Genomic DNA, 16,342 nt, shown 5'->3' with positions numbered 1-16,342 from the left:
ATGGCTGAGTTATAAAAATAATAGAATATAGCATGACTGAGTACAAGTATAAAGTCAAAACAATGAGGAATAGTAGTAAAAATCCCCTAAGGGTCCAAAACAGTTGGCACGAAGCCCAAATATGACATTCAACCCAAAACATGGTGATAGAAAATAGATTTCAATCAAATACGCAGTAAAACAGTCATTCGGGACAGACAAAGTCACAATCCCCAATAGTGTACAACTCCACACTCGTCATCTAGCATGTGCATCACCTTAATATAGCACAACGATGTGAAATTGGGGGTTTCATACCCTTAGGATAACATTTACAATCATGACTCACCTCTATCTGGTCCAAACTCTAGCCCGCGATGCCCTTGCCTCTCGAATCGGTCTCCGAATGCTCCAAATCTAACCAAAATCAGTGCAAAACCATCAAAATATGCTAAGGGAACAAAGCCCACTCGAATGAAATCAAATTACAACACAAATCCCGAAATTGGCCAAACCCGACCCCTAGGCCCACATCTCGGAATCCGATAAAAATTACATCAATAGACTCCTTATCACTCCCCGAGTTCATTCATATGAAAAGCACCAAAATCCAACCACAAACGACCCCTCAAATTCGAAATTCTAAGTCTCCAATTACAAGCCCTAGTTCTTCAATATTTAGGCTTAAATTCTACAAATTCCATGATTAATTAGGTAGAACACATTAGGATTGAGTATTAAGTTCATAAATCTTACCTCCAAGTATTCCCCCTTGATTCCCTCTTCAATCCCCTTCAAAAAGCTTCAAAATCGCCCAAAAATGGAGGAACTTAGACCCAAAATCGCGGAAATGGGTCTTTTAAACATTCTGCCCAGCACTTAAAATCCTTCATCGCGAACGCATTCAACACCTTGCATTTGCGAAGCACAACCTGGCATTGACCACTTATTCCTTCTTCGCGAATGCGACGCCCTCTACGCGAATGTGAAGACTCAGCTTCATAACCCATCGCGAACGCGGCTTCCCTCTTGCGAACGCGTAGCTCACTAGCCCCAGCCCTTCGCGAATACAGGACCTCCATTGCGAATGCGAAGGTCAAACCTCCAGCCTCTCATCCTAACCCTTCGCGAACGCGAGGGCCCACTTACGAACGTGAAGGCCAAAAGTCGGCAACACTCATAGCAGATTTTCTGCAATTTTTCTCAACTTAAAATGATTCGTTTAACAACCCGAAACTCACCGGACCTCAACCAAATATGCCAACATATCCCATAACATCATTCAAACTTATTCCAACCTTCGGAATGCTCAAAACAACATCAAAACACCAAATTTGCATCGAATTCAAGCCTAAGAATTCCAAAATATACCAAATTCGGCTTTCGATAAAAAAGTCTATCAAACCACATCCGAATGATCTGAAATTTTGCACACACATCCCAAATGACACAACAGACCTACTGCAACTCCCAGAATTCCATTCCGACCGCCATATCAAAATCTCACCTACCAACTGGAAAACGCCAAAATTTCAATTTTGTCAATTCAAGCCTAAATCTACTCTGCACCTCCAAAACATATTCCGATCACGCTCCTAAGTCTCAAATCACCTCTCGAAGCTATTCGAACCATCGGAACTCACTTCCGAGCCCTTTATCAGATAAGTCAACATCCGGTTGACTTTTACAACTTAAGCTTATTTAAAAGAGACTAAGTGTCTCAAACCTTACCAAAATCTCTCCGAACCCGAGTCACCCAACCCGATAGTATAAAATATAGCTGAACAAGGCAATAAGAATCAAAAATGGGGGAAACAGAGCGGTAAATCATAAAACGACCGGCCGGGTCGTTACATCCTCCCCCTCTTAAACAAACGTTCGTCCTCGAACGGGTCAAGAACCATACCGGAAGCCTCAAATAGGTGAGGATATCTGCTCTGCATCTCCCGCTCGGTCTCCCAGGTAGCCTTCTCCATGGGCCGACATTTCCACTATAGTTTCACTGAAGTTATATCCTTCGACCTCAACTTCCGAACCCGACGCTCTAAAATAGCTACTGGCTCCACATCAAAAGTCAAATCATCATCTAACTGAACTGTGCTAAAATCCAAAACATGAAACGGATCCCCAATATACTTCTGGAGCATAGAAACATGAAATACCGGATGCACATTCGACAAGCTGGGTGGCAAAGCAAGCTCATAAACCACCTCCCCAATCCTCAGAAGCACCTCAAAAGGCCCAATGAACCGAGTACTCAATTTGCCTTTCTTCTCAATCTCATAACACCTTTCATGGGCGAAACCTTTAACAGAACCTTCTCGCCAATCATATAAGACACATCCCGAACCTTCCTGTTAGCATAACTCTTTTGTCTCGACTGCGCTGTACAAAACCTCTCCTGAATCACCTTCACCTTGTCTAAAGCATCCTGCACCAAGTGTGTACCCAATAGTCTAGCCTCACCCAGCTCAAACCAACCAACTAGAACCTGGGCAAGCTGTCTGAGCATGTCTGAATGGACGACCTCTGCCGTGCCGAAACTGACCCCTCGAAGGAGCACCACCATAACTACCAGATCCTCGAGGCCTATTGGCCTCCCTCTCATCTCGCTCCTGGTGACGAACTGACTCAATCTCACCAGCAATGTCTACAACCTCCTCAAAAGTAGCACCAGACACCCTCTCCTTGGTCATAAGAATACGAAGCTGATAAGTGAGGCCATTAACGAAACTCCTGATCCTCTCTCTATTTGTCGAAACCAACCAAACAGCATAACGAGATAAATCTGAGAACCTCATCTCATACTGCATCACAGTTAAATCTCCCTAACACAACCACTCAAACTGCCTGCGTAGCTCCTCTCTACGAGACTGTGGCACATACTTCTCCAAAAAGAGAACGGAGAACTGCTGCCAGGTAAGGGGTGCTGCACCAACAGGCCTACGCCTCTCATAAGCCTCCCACCAAGTGAAAGCAGCTCCAGAAAACTGAAATGTAGTGAAAGCGACCCCGCTGGTCTCCAGAATACCCGCTGTACGAAGAATCCCCTGATACTTGTCCAAGAAACCCTAGGCATCCTCGCCCTCGGCACCACTGTAAGTCGAAGACTGAAGTCTACCTAACCTCTCCAACTTGCGTTGCTCGTCCTCTGGCATGGCAGGAGCTATATAGTCCTAAGCAGCTGTAACCGGCTGGGCTGCATGTGCCCCCGGTGTCTGAAGTCCCTACACGACCTGTTCAGGTGTGCGAGCAGTGGGAGTCTGAGTTCCTCCCCCGGCCTGAGAATAGTTGCGGCTGTAGCAACTGAAACCGCCTGAGCTAGGCTAGTGCATACTGATAGAATCTGAGCCAGGGCCTCCTGAAGACCCGAAATCACAATGGGCACAGCTGGTGCCTGAGTTGGTGTTGTTGGAGCATCCACAACTGGGACCTGATCCTGAACTGGTGCAGCTGGTGGATCTGTAGGTGCAGCCCTAGCTGCTGTACGGGCTACACCTCAACCCATACCGCAACCTCGACCGCGTCCTCGGCCTCTAGTGGCCACAATTGTTGGTACTGGTGGTCTCCATCCTGATTGGTAGCGCGTGTCCTCACCATCTATGAGAGAATAGAATAATAGAAGTTTAGTACTCGGATCAACAGATTCTCACGACAAGAATTTCAAATATATGAAATTTTTCCTAAAGGTTCTACAGCCTTCTAAGGATAAATATAGACATTTCCGTACCGATCCGCGAGACTCTACTAAACCTACTCATGACTCGTGAGACCTATGTAATATAGGCTCTGATACCAACTTGTCACGACCCTAAACCTAGACCCGGTCGTGATGGCGCCTATCGTGAAATAAGGCCAGCCGACACAAACTCCCAATCCAGTCAAACAATTATAATAGTTCAATTTAGGTCATTAACTTGATTAAATCCCAAAAGAATAGTGAAATCGTACAATTTTCAGAAAATAAATATAACCCCACATCGGGGCATCACCAGTCATGAGAATCTAACATAAGTCTAAGAGTTTGGAGAAGGGACTACACAGTCTATTACAAAATCCAGTATAAGGAAAAATAAAGATAAGAGGGAGAAATACTAGGCTGCGAACGCCGAGCAGCTACCTAGTAAACTCCAAAATAGCCCGTTGGAAGTAGTCAACCCTCACTAGCAAGACCTGAGGCTCATGTATCTACACACTGGGTGCAGGGAATAATGTGAGTACGCCAACTCAGTAAGTAATAAAAATAAATGAAGTTTGAGCGATAAGAAAACACGTAAAAACACAGAAAAATGCTACAAAGAGGCAGTAGTCTATAAAAAGAAAGCTTATCTTGAAACTTGTTGGAACACGAGTCAATTGTAGCTTTATAAACATCTATACCCCAGGGATAATTATTAAAATCACCAGACTCAACCAAGTCAATGTAAGACCATGAAATAGCCTTTGTTTTGAGTTGAGAAAATAAGAAGCTGTTGATAAAATACAGAACTGCTATCTTCAACGCATCATCATCCGTTTCCCATTTCTTCTTCTTAAAACAGTCTGCTAGTTGGGCAAATGTCACGGATGCAGTCCCAAAATATTTTGAAATCAACCTATTCTCTGCTATGCTCTCTATACTTGTATCACCCTTACATTTCAACCTAGTAACAAGTGCAAATTCACCCAAGCCAAACCGCAACCTAGAATCATTCACTACAAACCGCATCTCATTTTTAACCTCATGATGTACTTCTCTCATAAGCAAATGGTGCATAACACGAATCTGCATAATCACTGGTGGCAGATCCAAAAAATAGCCAAAGCATGTTTTCTTAAACAGTCAAAGTTGTCGCTTTGATAAATTCGCTTTCAATTGATGAATAACATGGCAATTGGTATCCCAATCAACCTTTGGTTTATAATCTAAGTCAATAGGCACAAAGAAATCCCAACACTACAAAACATGTTCATATAAAATAATTTCAGAAATAGAATTCACTTAAAATGCAACTAAACCAACTAAAAATATCACAACTACCATACGATACCAACACGACATATAATTATACCAGCAGGGTACACAATTATACTGACTAATTTCCGGCAACTACAAATGACTATACTACTATTACATAACAGATAGGAATAAAGAGAAAAAGCAAAAAGGAATGCAGCTATAAAGTATTTTCAAGATATTGTACGATACTTCTATTATTAAAGGAAAACAAATAGCTAAGACAGCTAAAAAAAGATCCAGAAGCATATGATAGTATATAGCTATACTAACAGGGTAAATAGTTGTACGGGATTGTTCCAACAACTGTCTATTACTATAAAAACTATCACATAACACACATACATTATGTCTATAGGCACAAAACTTCTATGGGAAACATCATGCGTACCATTGCCACTGCAACAAAACACCAGTTACGCAACAATCGGATAAATAACATAAATGCAATTTTTTAGAAGAACTATGTCAAATAGCATTGCCTCCCCCTTCCAGACTCAAGTACTATATCAATCATGTAACTGAGTACCTGACATCTTTTTTGTATACTACTTAGCACCAATTCAACAAATCATTTTCATTAGAAAATAAGTCAATCATGTCCTAACTTATTACTTAAGGTTAAGGGATTCTTCAGATGTTTCAAAAGGGACAATGGGTGTTATTCAGAAAACGCCCCATACATGATCACTCTAACCCGATGCCTGCCTATAATCAATGCCAGTGGTGGTCACCAGCCAAGGCCGTGGGGCTTCTGCACATTGACCCCATCCACACCATGCCACCTATAAAGAAAAGCTCATTCTGTACACATAACTTACACGGTCCCATTTCTTCCATACTTGCTTCTCCCCACCACTATCAACTGGCCTAAATACTAGATCACGTACAAAATCATCTAATGCAAAGCTGAAAATCAGAAATCATACAGAGCAGTTTTGGCTTCAATAAATTTGGTTGACAACAATAGCTACTAATTGACAGCACTAGTGAATCAGCGACCATTTTTTTAAACCTCAAGCAGAACATTAATTTAATCTGTCTATTTAATTCAAAAAATTAACACAACTGACTATAACTATAATATAATACAAAAGCATAATAAGAAATCAAAAAATAATAATGTACTATACATTAAAAATTGCAAAGATCATAATTGTAAGAAAATTACCTTCTTGGGTGCGACACCAATTTTTCTCTTCTTTAACTGAGAATCATCGCTACAATCAACATCTACTGGTTGAGTCTCTGTTTCAGGCACGGATTCACGTCGGCTTCCCCCTACCTCAGAATCCTCAACAACTTTACCTTTTCCCTTATCAGTCACAGGAACATCTCCTATGACTGGTTCGGAATTTGTGTCGGGTAATGACATGTAGGGAGTTTCATCGACTGACGCGGCATTAATATTTTTGCCTTTTCCACCCTCTAATTCTACATTTTCAGTTGTGTTTTCAACATGACTACTGCTAGGGTTACGACTAAGTGGAGACTGAGAATCAGAAAATAAGGAAAAACTAGGCCCAGACATGGCTGAGGCAACAGATTCAGCAGCTACTTCTTTTGAAGAATTATATTGTCCAAAGCGCCACCATCTACGCGCACAACTCTTCCGACCCATAGAGAAAACAATAACCCATAGACATTGATTCACAAAAGTACAAAGGAAAACATAAAAATCCTATGATTTTGAAAACCCACTTTCACTAAAATGTACTTTCAGAAGCAAAAAATTCACCCAAAGCAAAAATATCACCCAAAATTAGGTACTAGACGAAGAGATAGAACGGAATCGGAAGAAAAAAATTACAACTCAAATGTGTTTCACTTTCGCGTTCTCATCGGTTGGCTATGGAGTTATGGAAAATGTACTCTGTTAACTGATAGAGAAAGAAGGAAAACGTGAGAATAATGGGCAGAATGGGCTGGATCGAAGATAAGGGAGAGATGGGTAGATTGGGCCGAGGCCGGGTAAATAGATTGGGCCGACTGGGCAGGCATGGTAAATAGTTTGGGGATGGGTATTAAAAGGTAAATAGTTTGGGCCTAATAGGTATAAAGTGAGATTTTCTCCTAAATTTAGCTTCAATAAAATATAGGTAATTGTTTTCTATCCTTTAATTTCACATGTAATAACATTATTATGGATGGTTGCTATATAGGCCCTGGCCAAGTAATTAGAGAACAAATTAAGACTAATTAGCAAGTATTTTTTACGGGACTCAAGAGGTGCCTTACTTTCACTCAACTGAACCACCTTATTTGGAGCTTTTTGGTAACAAATAGGGAAGAGTAAAAAATAAATAAAAATTTGCAAGGTTTATTATTATTATTATTATTATTATTTTACAGAAATAATAAATGATTTTCATTTTATTTTAAAAAGGAATCAGATGATCTGCCCAGCACACACATAGAAAGAAAAAAAAGGAGAAAAAGTCAGGTGATGATTCCACTAAATAATCTTTCTTAAACAATTTTTGTCGCATTAATTTAAAACTCGCATTGCTCCATTGCCATTCCAACTTAAATTTTCCATTTTGAAAATCCAAAGAGCGTTTAGTGAAAAAAAAGGGTAGTACAGGGACCATCTAAGATTGAAAAGGGCCACTTACTTGTTTTCACAAGAAATTTCAAATTGTACGGAAATGTGTTTGGTATGAAGGTAAAAAAAGAAGAAGTGGTTTTCAACATAAATTAGCCCTTTTTGGGATTCTTTCAAGAACTTGACCTAATTAACATCGTACAATTTGCATCTTTGCAACGACCAGACCGATTGTCACGACCCAGAATCTCATCTTCGGGATCGTGATGATGCCTAACATTTCACTTGCTAGGTAAGCCAACGTTAGATAAATTTTAAGCCATTTTAAACAAATTAAATTTAAATGATGTCAAATACTAAAATAGCTGAGATGAAACTAAAATAAAGTACGTAAAACCAAAACAACCAAAGTATATAAATACATCCCTGAATCTGGTTTCACAAGTGCAGGAGCTACTAGAATAGTACAGATAAAGGTCCGAATAAAAGTAAAGCTGTCTGAAAGGAAATACACAACTAAGATAAAGAGGAAGGGGAACTTTAGGAGCGACGAATGTCAAGCACCTGTACCTCAAGTCTCCTTACTAACAGCTAACCCGAGCAATCTACGAACCGATGCTGGGACTGACTCCAAAATTTGCACAAGAAGTGCAGAGTATAGTATGAGTACAACTGACCATATGTACTTTGTAAGTGCCGAGCTTAACATCGACGAAGTAGTAATGAGGCTAAGGCGACCACTTACAATAACCTGTATGCAGTATAAAAATAATGACAAGAAAGGAAAATCCGGAAAATAAGGTAGCTAACTCATGAAAATAACTCAAACCTCGAAAACCAGTAAATACGAAAATACCAAATCCTCGAGAGTCTCTTACGAAAGCATAGAAGCCAACACAATACAACAAGGAATGTAAATCACATATACTGTTGCGGCGCACAACCCAATCCTACCGTACAACACAATTCTACCTTATTCCGTCATGTAAATATCAATAATACTAAGTAAATATATGTTGCGGCGTGCAACTCGATCCCACTCTATAATCAGAATCATAATTCTGACAAGACGGTAACCTTAGACATGTCAGGGTTACCTCGATTAGAGTGGAGGGGGACTCCTAGCCATTATACCAACAGGGTTATCTCTTATGTGAAGGCTCGACGCATGGTTGAGAAGGGGTGTTTAGCTTATTTGGCTTATATTCGTGATTCCAGCGTGGAGGTTCCTTCCATGGATTCAGTACAAGTTGTTCGTGAGTTTCCAGAGGTGTTCCCTGCAGATCTGCCGAGGATGCCAACCGACAGAGATATTGACTTCTGTATTGATTTGACTCCGAGCACTCAGCCTAGTTCTATTCCTCCATACCATATGGCCACCCCACCCCCACCCCCACCCCCTACCCCCACCCCCAGAGATGAAGAAATTAAAGGAGCAGTTGCAAGATTTACTTGATAAGGGCTTCATTAGACCTAGTGTCTCGCCAGGGGGAGCGTCTGTGTTGTTCGTGAAGAAGAAAGATGGATCGATGGGGATGTGTATAGACTATCGACAGTTGAACAAGATCACTATCAAGAACAAGTATCCACTGCCGATGATTGATGACTTATTTGATCAGCTTCAGGGTGCCAAAGTGTTTTCGAAGATTGATTTAAGGTCTAGCTACCATCAGTTGAAGATTAGGGCATCCGATATCCCTAAGATAGTTTTTCGGACTCGGTATGGGCATTATGAGTTTCTAGTGATCTCATTTGGATTGACAAATATCCCAACAACATTTATGGATTTGATGAACCAGGTGTTCAAGCCTTATTTGGATTCCTTTGTGATTGTATTTATTGATAATATCTTGATCTACTCCCGCAATCGAGAAGAGCATGAGCAATATCTTCGGATGGTACTTCAGACTCTAAGGGATAGCCATTTATATGCCAAGTTTTCAAAGTGTGAGTTTTGGTTAGACTCAGTCGCCTTTTTGGGGCACGTTGTATTGGCAGGGGGCATAAAGGTGGATCCTAAGAAGATTGAGGCAGTTCAGAACTGGCCTAGACCTACCTCAGCTATAGAGATCCGGAGCTTCTTGGGTTTGGCGGGTTATTATTGCCGGTTCGTGGAGATGTTTTCATCTATAGCAGCCACATTGACCTAGAAGGGTACTGGTGTCGCCCAAACTCACACCACTAATTGGGTTTGTGAGGCGGTCGATGCAATTATAAATACCCAACACAAGTCGAGGTCGATTCCATAAAGAGCATTATGTGGGATTAGGTATATACCAAGTCTAGTATATGACGTGCCCAAGATTGCACTTCCACATGATTAGTTGTTTCTTTTCTACTTCTAGTTTGTATGCTAATGTTTTTAATTGAAAATCTAAGAGACAATGTTTTTGGTATAGTTGTTTTTCAAGTTTATAAAAGATCTAGGGTCGTGACTTCCACCTAGGTGGTTGCCTAACGGATTATAGGCTCTAGGGCAAATTTGATTGGTCGGGATCATATAGCAATCACACGCAATTACCCACTCTATACCTCTCGGTAGTTAGAGTGATTTTGCCCAATTTAACTTTCTCAAGTCCAAATGGGTATTGCACAAAACAAGTGATAAATGCTCGAGTCGGGTCTTACTATCTCTAGATTCAACCTTTTATTTGGGGCTATTGATTTCTTGAGTTCACTGCAATTCCTTGTTAGCCAAGTTTTCCTAGACCTAGTCTCTCTTTCTCAAGTAGAGACTAAGTCAATTAGGCATGAATCAATGTTTGCAACCTTTAATTCTTAAATTCACACAAGAACTAGGCTAAATATCACTAACCCAATCACAAACAAGCCCTAATTCAAACACCCATTAAGTACCCACGCTAGGGTTGAGTCACAATCCTAGCTAGAATTTTAGCTACTCATGGAAAATGAAGAAATTAAATAAGAAACTAAGATAAAATTCATAATAGATGATTAAGGGAAGAAAATCTAATGTTAAAATGTTAAACTAATACAATGTTACCAAATACAGTAAAGAAAAATGGCTATCTATTCTAAGGTGCACCAAACTTAACCTAAAAATGACAATAAGATCTATTTATACCCAGCTAAATTGTCGAAGAAAATTACCCCTACGGAGGTTATGCGGCCGCATAATTTTGTGTGCAGTCCGCACTTTGAAACTTGGCTTGACAGGTTGGACTTCTGCGGCCTCACAATTCTGGGTTGCGGCCGCACTTTTTCTACTTCTGCGGACCGCACATTTTTTAGTGTGGCCACACTCTTGATTCTACAGCTACACAATAATGGTGCGGTCCGCATTTCTTGGTATTGGGATTTGGCATGGGGGACTTTTGCGGACCGCATTTTTCTGAGTGCGGTCGCGCTCTTGATTATGCGACCGCACAATAATGGTGTGGTCCGCACTTCTTCATCGACCAAAACCACCACTCTCTGAACTTTATCTTCTACGGCCACACTATAATTGTGCGGACCACATTTTGTAAAGGAAAACTGACAGAGGCTGCCTCATGTTCTGCGGCCGCACTTAATATTATGCGGTCCGCATTTTGCCCTTTTAGCCTTATTTTGGTCCTTGTCCAAAATTACTCCTTCTTGAGTTGATTTTTATCTCTTTAGCTCATATTTCAATACTCCTGCAAGAAAGCACATTTCATTAATTTTCGGGAGTACCTTTAAGAAATTTTGAGCTAAAACAAAAGTAAAAGAGTGCAAATAAGTAGTCAAAATCCATACTTATCAGGTAACCCAATTAGATGGTCGGATGAGGGTGAATCGAGTTTTCAGAAGCTCAAGACTGCTTTGAATACGACACCAGTGTTAGTATTGCCCACATGTTCAGGATCTTACATAGTGTATTGTGATGCATCTCGTATTGGGCTTGACACAATATTGATGCGGGATGGCAGGGTGATTGCATATGCGTCGTGGCAGTTGAGGTTCATGAGAAGAATTACCATGTTCATGACTTAGAGTTGGCAGCCATTGTTCATGCATTGAAGATTTGGAGGCACTATCTTTACAGCGTGTCGTGTGAGGTATTCACGGATCATCGGAGTCTATAGTATTTTTTCAAGAAAAAGGATCTCAACTTGAGGAAGAGGAGATGGTTGGAGCTGTTGAAAGACTATGATATCACCATTTTGTATCACCCCGGGAAGGCCAATATGGTGGTCGATATAGTAAGTATAGGCAGCCTTGCGTACAATCCAGTTGGTGAGAAACCGCTTGCATCAGATGTTGAGGATTTGGCCAATCAGTTCGTGAGGTAAGATGTTTCAGAGCAAAGTCGTGTTCTAGCTTGCACAGTCGGTCGGCCTTCCTTGTATGAGCACATCAGAGAGCGTCAGTATGATAATTCCCATTTGTTTGTCCTTAAGGAAACGGTGCGGCACGAGGGTGCCAAGTAGGTTACTATTGGAGATGATGAGGTTTTGAGGATGCATGGTCGTATTTGTGTGCCCAATGTGAATGGACTTCGTGAGTTGATTCTTGAGGAGGCCTACAGTTCCCGGTATTCTATTTATTCGGACGCTGCCAAAATGTATCAGGACTTGTGGAAGCATTATTGGTGGAGAAGGATATAGTTGCATATGTAGCTTGGTGTCTAAATTGTCAGCAAGTTAAGTACGAACATCAGAGGCCTGGTGATTTGCTTCAAAAGTTAGAGATTCCTGAGTCGAAGTGAGGGCGTATCACTATGGATTTTGTTGTTGGACTCCTACGGACTCAGAGGTAGTTTGATGCGGTATGAATCATTAAGGACAGGTTGACCAATTAAGCATATTTCATTCCAGTGGTAGTTACCTATTCTTCAGAGCAGTTAGCTGAGATCTACACCCCCGAGATCGTCTGTCTTCATGGCATGCCCGTGTCTATCTTTTCTGATCGAGGTACACAGTTCACCTTACACTTCTAGAGGATAGTATAGCATGAGTTAGGCATGCAAGTTGAGTTGAGCATAATATTTCATCCCCACACGGGCGGACAGTCCGAGCGTACTATTCGGATATTTAAGGATATGCTCCGCGCTTGTGTTATGGATTTCGGGGGTTTTGGGAATCAATTTTTTCTATTTGCAGAGTTTGCCTACAACAATAACTACCAGTCGAGCATTCAGATAGCTCCCTATGAGGCATTATATAAGAGGCAGTGTCGTTTGCCAGTTGGATTGTTCAAGCCGGGGGAGGCTCGGTTGTTGGGTATAGATTTGGTACAGGATGCCTTGGAGAAGGTCAAGATTATTCAGGAATGAATTCGCACAGCTCAGTCTAGATAGAAGAGTTATACCGACCGTAGAGTTCGTGATGTTGCATTCATGGTTGGAGAGAGGATATTGCTCCAGGTTTCACCCATGAAGGGTGTGATGAGGTTCTGAAAGAAGGGCAAGTTGATCCCTAGGTATATCAGACCCTTTAAGATTCTTGAGAGGGTGGGTGAGGTGGCTTACATGCTCGCATTGCCACTGAATTTATCAACAGATAATCTAGTGTTCCATGTGTCTATGCTCCGGAAGTATCACGGTGATCCATCCCATGTGTTAGATTTCAGCTCAGTCCAATTGGACAAGGATTTGATTTACAAGGAGGAGCCAGTGGCCATTCTAGCCTAGCAGGTCCAGCAGTTTCAGTCTAAGAGTTATCCTTCAGTTTGAGTGTAGTGGAGATGTTAGCCGATCGAGGCAGTCACTTGGGAGTCCGAGTCAGACATGCGGAGTATATATTCACATATTATTACAAGTCCAAGTACCTTTCTATGTCCGTTCGAGGGCGAATATTTGTTTTAGAGGTGGAGAATATGATGGCCTGATAGGTCATTTATAGTTTTAACCCTTAATTTTGTGTTTTGAAATCTCAAATAGTTCTATTTAGCTTTTCTCGATTTACGTGCACAGTCTGTGATCTTTTCTGGAAGGGTTTTATGTGAAACAACAAACAACCCAGTGTGGTCCCACAAGTGGGGTCAGGGGAGGGTAGGATGTACGCAGCCTTACCCCTACCCTGGAAAGGCAGAGAGACTGTTTCCGATAGACCCTCGGCTACAGAAGGTGAGAGAAGCCCTGGTAACAAGTAATAGCAAAATAATAATTAGAAAACTAAATTGGGGATAGCAACAGGTAATATGAAAGTGGTACTGATAACAAGTAGCAACAAGATAACATATTCAGAAAACTAATTCCAAGGCAGCAGACGAGAATATAAACGAAGTACTGTTAGCAAACAACGGAATTACCAATGGCAAGTAACAACAAAACGAGACATGCAAATATAGAAAACTAGGGGAAAAAGGGGTACCGAACTAGTGCTAATACTATCGAGCTAGAGAAGATAAAGGGGGATGCACGACTACCTACTAACCTTCTACCCTAATCTTCAACCTCCACACTCTTCTATCTAGAGTCATGTCCTTAGTTAGCTCAAGTAGCGCCTTGTCCCGCCTGATCACCTCTCCCCAAGACTTCTTTGGCTTACCTCTATCCCTCCTCACACCTGCTAAGGCCAACCCCTCACATCTCCTGACAGGGGCATCTGTGCTTCTCCTTTTAACATGCCCGAACCACCTCAACCTTGCCTCACTCATCTTTGCCTCCACAGGGGCCACTCCCACCTTGTCTTGAATAACTTCATTCCTAATTCTATCCAACCTAGTATGGCCACACATCCATCTCAACATCCTCATTTCCGCTACCCTCATCTGTTGGACATGAGAGGTTTTGACTAGACAACACTCTACCCCATACAACATAGTCGGTCTAACAAGTACCTTGTAGAACTTACCCTTAAGTCTCAACGGCACATTCTTATCACACAAGACACCGGAAGCGAGCCTCAACTTCATCCACCCTGCTCCGATACGGTGTGTGGCATCCTCATCTATCTCCCTATCCTTCTGAATTATAGACCCCAGATACTTGAAACTCTCTCTCCTGGCAATGACTTGCGTATCGAGTTTCACATCTTCATCCGCCTCCTGGATAACACCACTGAACTTGCACTCCAAGTATTATGTCTTGGTCCTGCTCAACTTGAAGCCCTTAGACTCCAGGGTATGTCTCCAGACCTCCAGCCTCTCATTAACGCCACCTCGCGTCTCATCAATCAGGACTATATCATCTGCAAATAGCAAGCACCAAGGCACCTCCCCCTGAATGTGACGTGTCAAAGAATCTAACGCCAGGGAAAACAAAAATGGGCTAAGTGTTGATCCCTGATGCAACCCCATCTCAACCGGAAAGTAATCCGAGTCTCCACCTTCTGTCCTAACCCGTGTCTTAGCTCTATCATACATGTCCTGAATCACTCTAATATACGCTACAGGCACTCCTCTAGCCTCCAAACATCTCCATAAAACCTCTCTGGGGACTTTGTCATAGGCCTTCTCCAGGTCAATGAACACCATGTGCAAATCCTTCTTCACCGCCCTAAACTGGTCCACCAATCTCCTCACAATATGAATGGCCTCAGTGGTCGACCGTCCCGACATGAAACCAAACTAGTTCTCGGAAATGGACACACACCTCCTCAACATCCCTTCAATCACCCTTTCCCACACTTTCATTGTATGGCTTAACAACTTGATACCCCTATAGTTGTTGCAGTTTTGGACATCCCCCTTATTCTTGTATAGCGGGATCATCGTACTCTGCCTCTATTCTTCGAGAATCTTCTTCATCCTAAAAATGACGCTAAACAACCCAACAAGCCATTCCAAGCCCTCCTTACCCATGCTCTTCCAGAATTCCACCGGGATCTCGTCCGGCCCCGTCGCTCTACCCCTACTCATCCTGCACATAACCCCTATCTCCCTCTTCATTCAAGATCCTATGAAAGTAAGACTACCATCTCTGCCTAATCTGTGCCCCCTCCAATAAGACTCTTCCCTTCTCATCTTTTATGCATCTCACTTGGTCCAGATCTCGGGCCTTCCGCTCCCTCACCTTCTCTAGTCTGAACAACTTCCTGTCCCCGCCTTTATCCCTAATTTCTTTGTATAGACAACTAAATGCAGCGGTCTTAGCCGTAGTAACCGCCAACTTTGCCTCCTTCCTAGCTTTCGTATACCCCTCCCTGTTAGCACTCTTCTGCCCCTCGTAGATACTCTTTACTAGCTTCAAATATGTCGTTTTCTTGGCTTCCACTTTCCTTTGAACCTCTTCATTCCACCACCAGTCCCCTTTATGGCCACCAAAAAAATCCTTTGAGACCCCTAACACCTCTCTTGCCACTTCTCTAATGCAATTCGTTGTCCTAGACCACATACAACTCGCATCCCCGCTACTCTTCCAGGCCCCCAAAGCCAGCAACTTCTCCCCCAACTCCTGGGCCTTGTTCTTAGTCAATGCACCCCACCTGACCCTAGGTATACCAGGCATAGCCCTATTCCTCCTCGTCCACCTGATCTCTAAGTCCATAATCAAAAGCATATGTTGGGTCGTAAGATTCTCACTCGGGATGATCTTGCAATCCGTGCATAAACCTCTATTACATTTTCGGAGAAGTAGGTAATCAATCTGGGTCTTGGCCACCGCACTCCGAAAAGTTATCAGGTGCTCTGCCTTCTTCGGGTAATACGAGTTAGCGATCACCAGCTCAAAAGCTTTGGCATACTCTAGCAGCGAAGTACCTCTACCATTTCTATCTCCAAAACCAAAGCCACCATGTACACCATCTTATCCCCTAGGCAAACTCCCAATGTGGCCGTTAAACTCACCCCCTATAATAAGCTTCTTGGTGGACGGTATACCCCGCACCAACCCATCCAAATCTTCCCAGAAGCGTCTTTTAAACTCCTCGCCCAAATCCACCTGAGGCGCCTAAGCA

General features: G+C 42.3%; 2 protein-coding genes across 2 annotated transcripts; both read right to left on the bottom strand.

Annotated features, from left to right (window-relative positions):
* Window positions 1–13,874: 13,874 nt before the first annotated feature.
* Window positions 13,875–14,921, bottom strand: LOC142174513 (uncharacterized). Its single transcript, XM_075240319.1, has 3 exons — window positions 14,583–14,921; window positions 14,319–14,492; window positions 13,875–14,216 (listed from the first exon to the last, which is right to left on the bottom strand). The coding sequence occupies exons 1-3, from the start codon at window positions 14,919–14,921 to the stop codon at window positions 13,875–13,877; spliced, it is 855 nt and encodes a 284-aa protein (XP_075096420.1).
* Window positions 14,922–15,357: 436 nt separating this feature from the next.
* LOC142174512 (uncharacterized) lies at window positions 15,358–15,933 on the bottom strand. Its single transcript, XM_075240318.1, has one exon. It carries the CDS (start codon window positions 15,931–15,933, stop codon window positions 15,358–15,360), a length of 576 nt encoding a protein of 191 aa, XP_075096419.1.
* Window positions 15,934–16,342: the final 409 nt, after the last annotated feature.

The sequence above is a fragment of the Nicotiana tabacum genome, chromosome 20 (genome assembly GCF_000715075.1).
Source record: "Nicotiana tabacum cultivar K326 chromosome 20, ASM71507v2, whole genome shotgun sequence".
Taxonomy (NCBI): Eukaryota; Viridiplantae; Streptophyta; class Magnoliopsida; order Solanales; family Solanaceae; genus Nicotiana; species Nicotiana tabacum.
The sequence above is the reverse complement of the archived record's forward strand: the minus strand, read 5'-3'. Positions and strand labels throughout refer to the sequence as shown.

Excerpts from the sequence above, each read along its gene's own strand:
- LOC142174513 (XM_075240319.1), bottom strand. The coding sequence starts at position 14,921 with ATGGTGTTCATTGACCTGGAGAAGGCCTATGACAAAGTCCCCAGAGAG. Across the intron at positions 14,493-14,582 it reads GCGTTAATGAGAGGCTGGAG|GAGGCGGATGAAGATGTGAA; the intron begins GTCTGGAGACAT and ends GGTGTTATCCAG. Across the intron at positions 14,217-14,318 it reads GTGTCTTGTGTGATAAGAAT|ATGAGGGTAGCGGAAATGAG; the intron begins GTGCCGTTGAGA and ends CATGTCCAACAG.
- LOC142174512 (XM_075240318.1), bottom strand. The coding sequence starts at position 15,933 with ATGGACTTAGAGATCAGGTGGACGAGGAGGAATAGGGCTATGCCTGGT.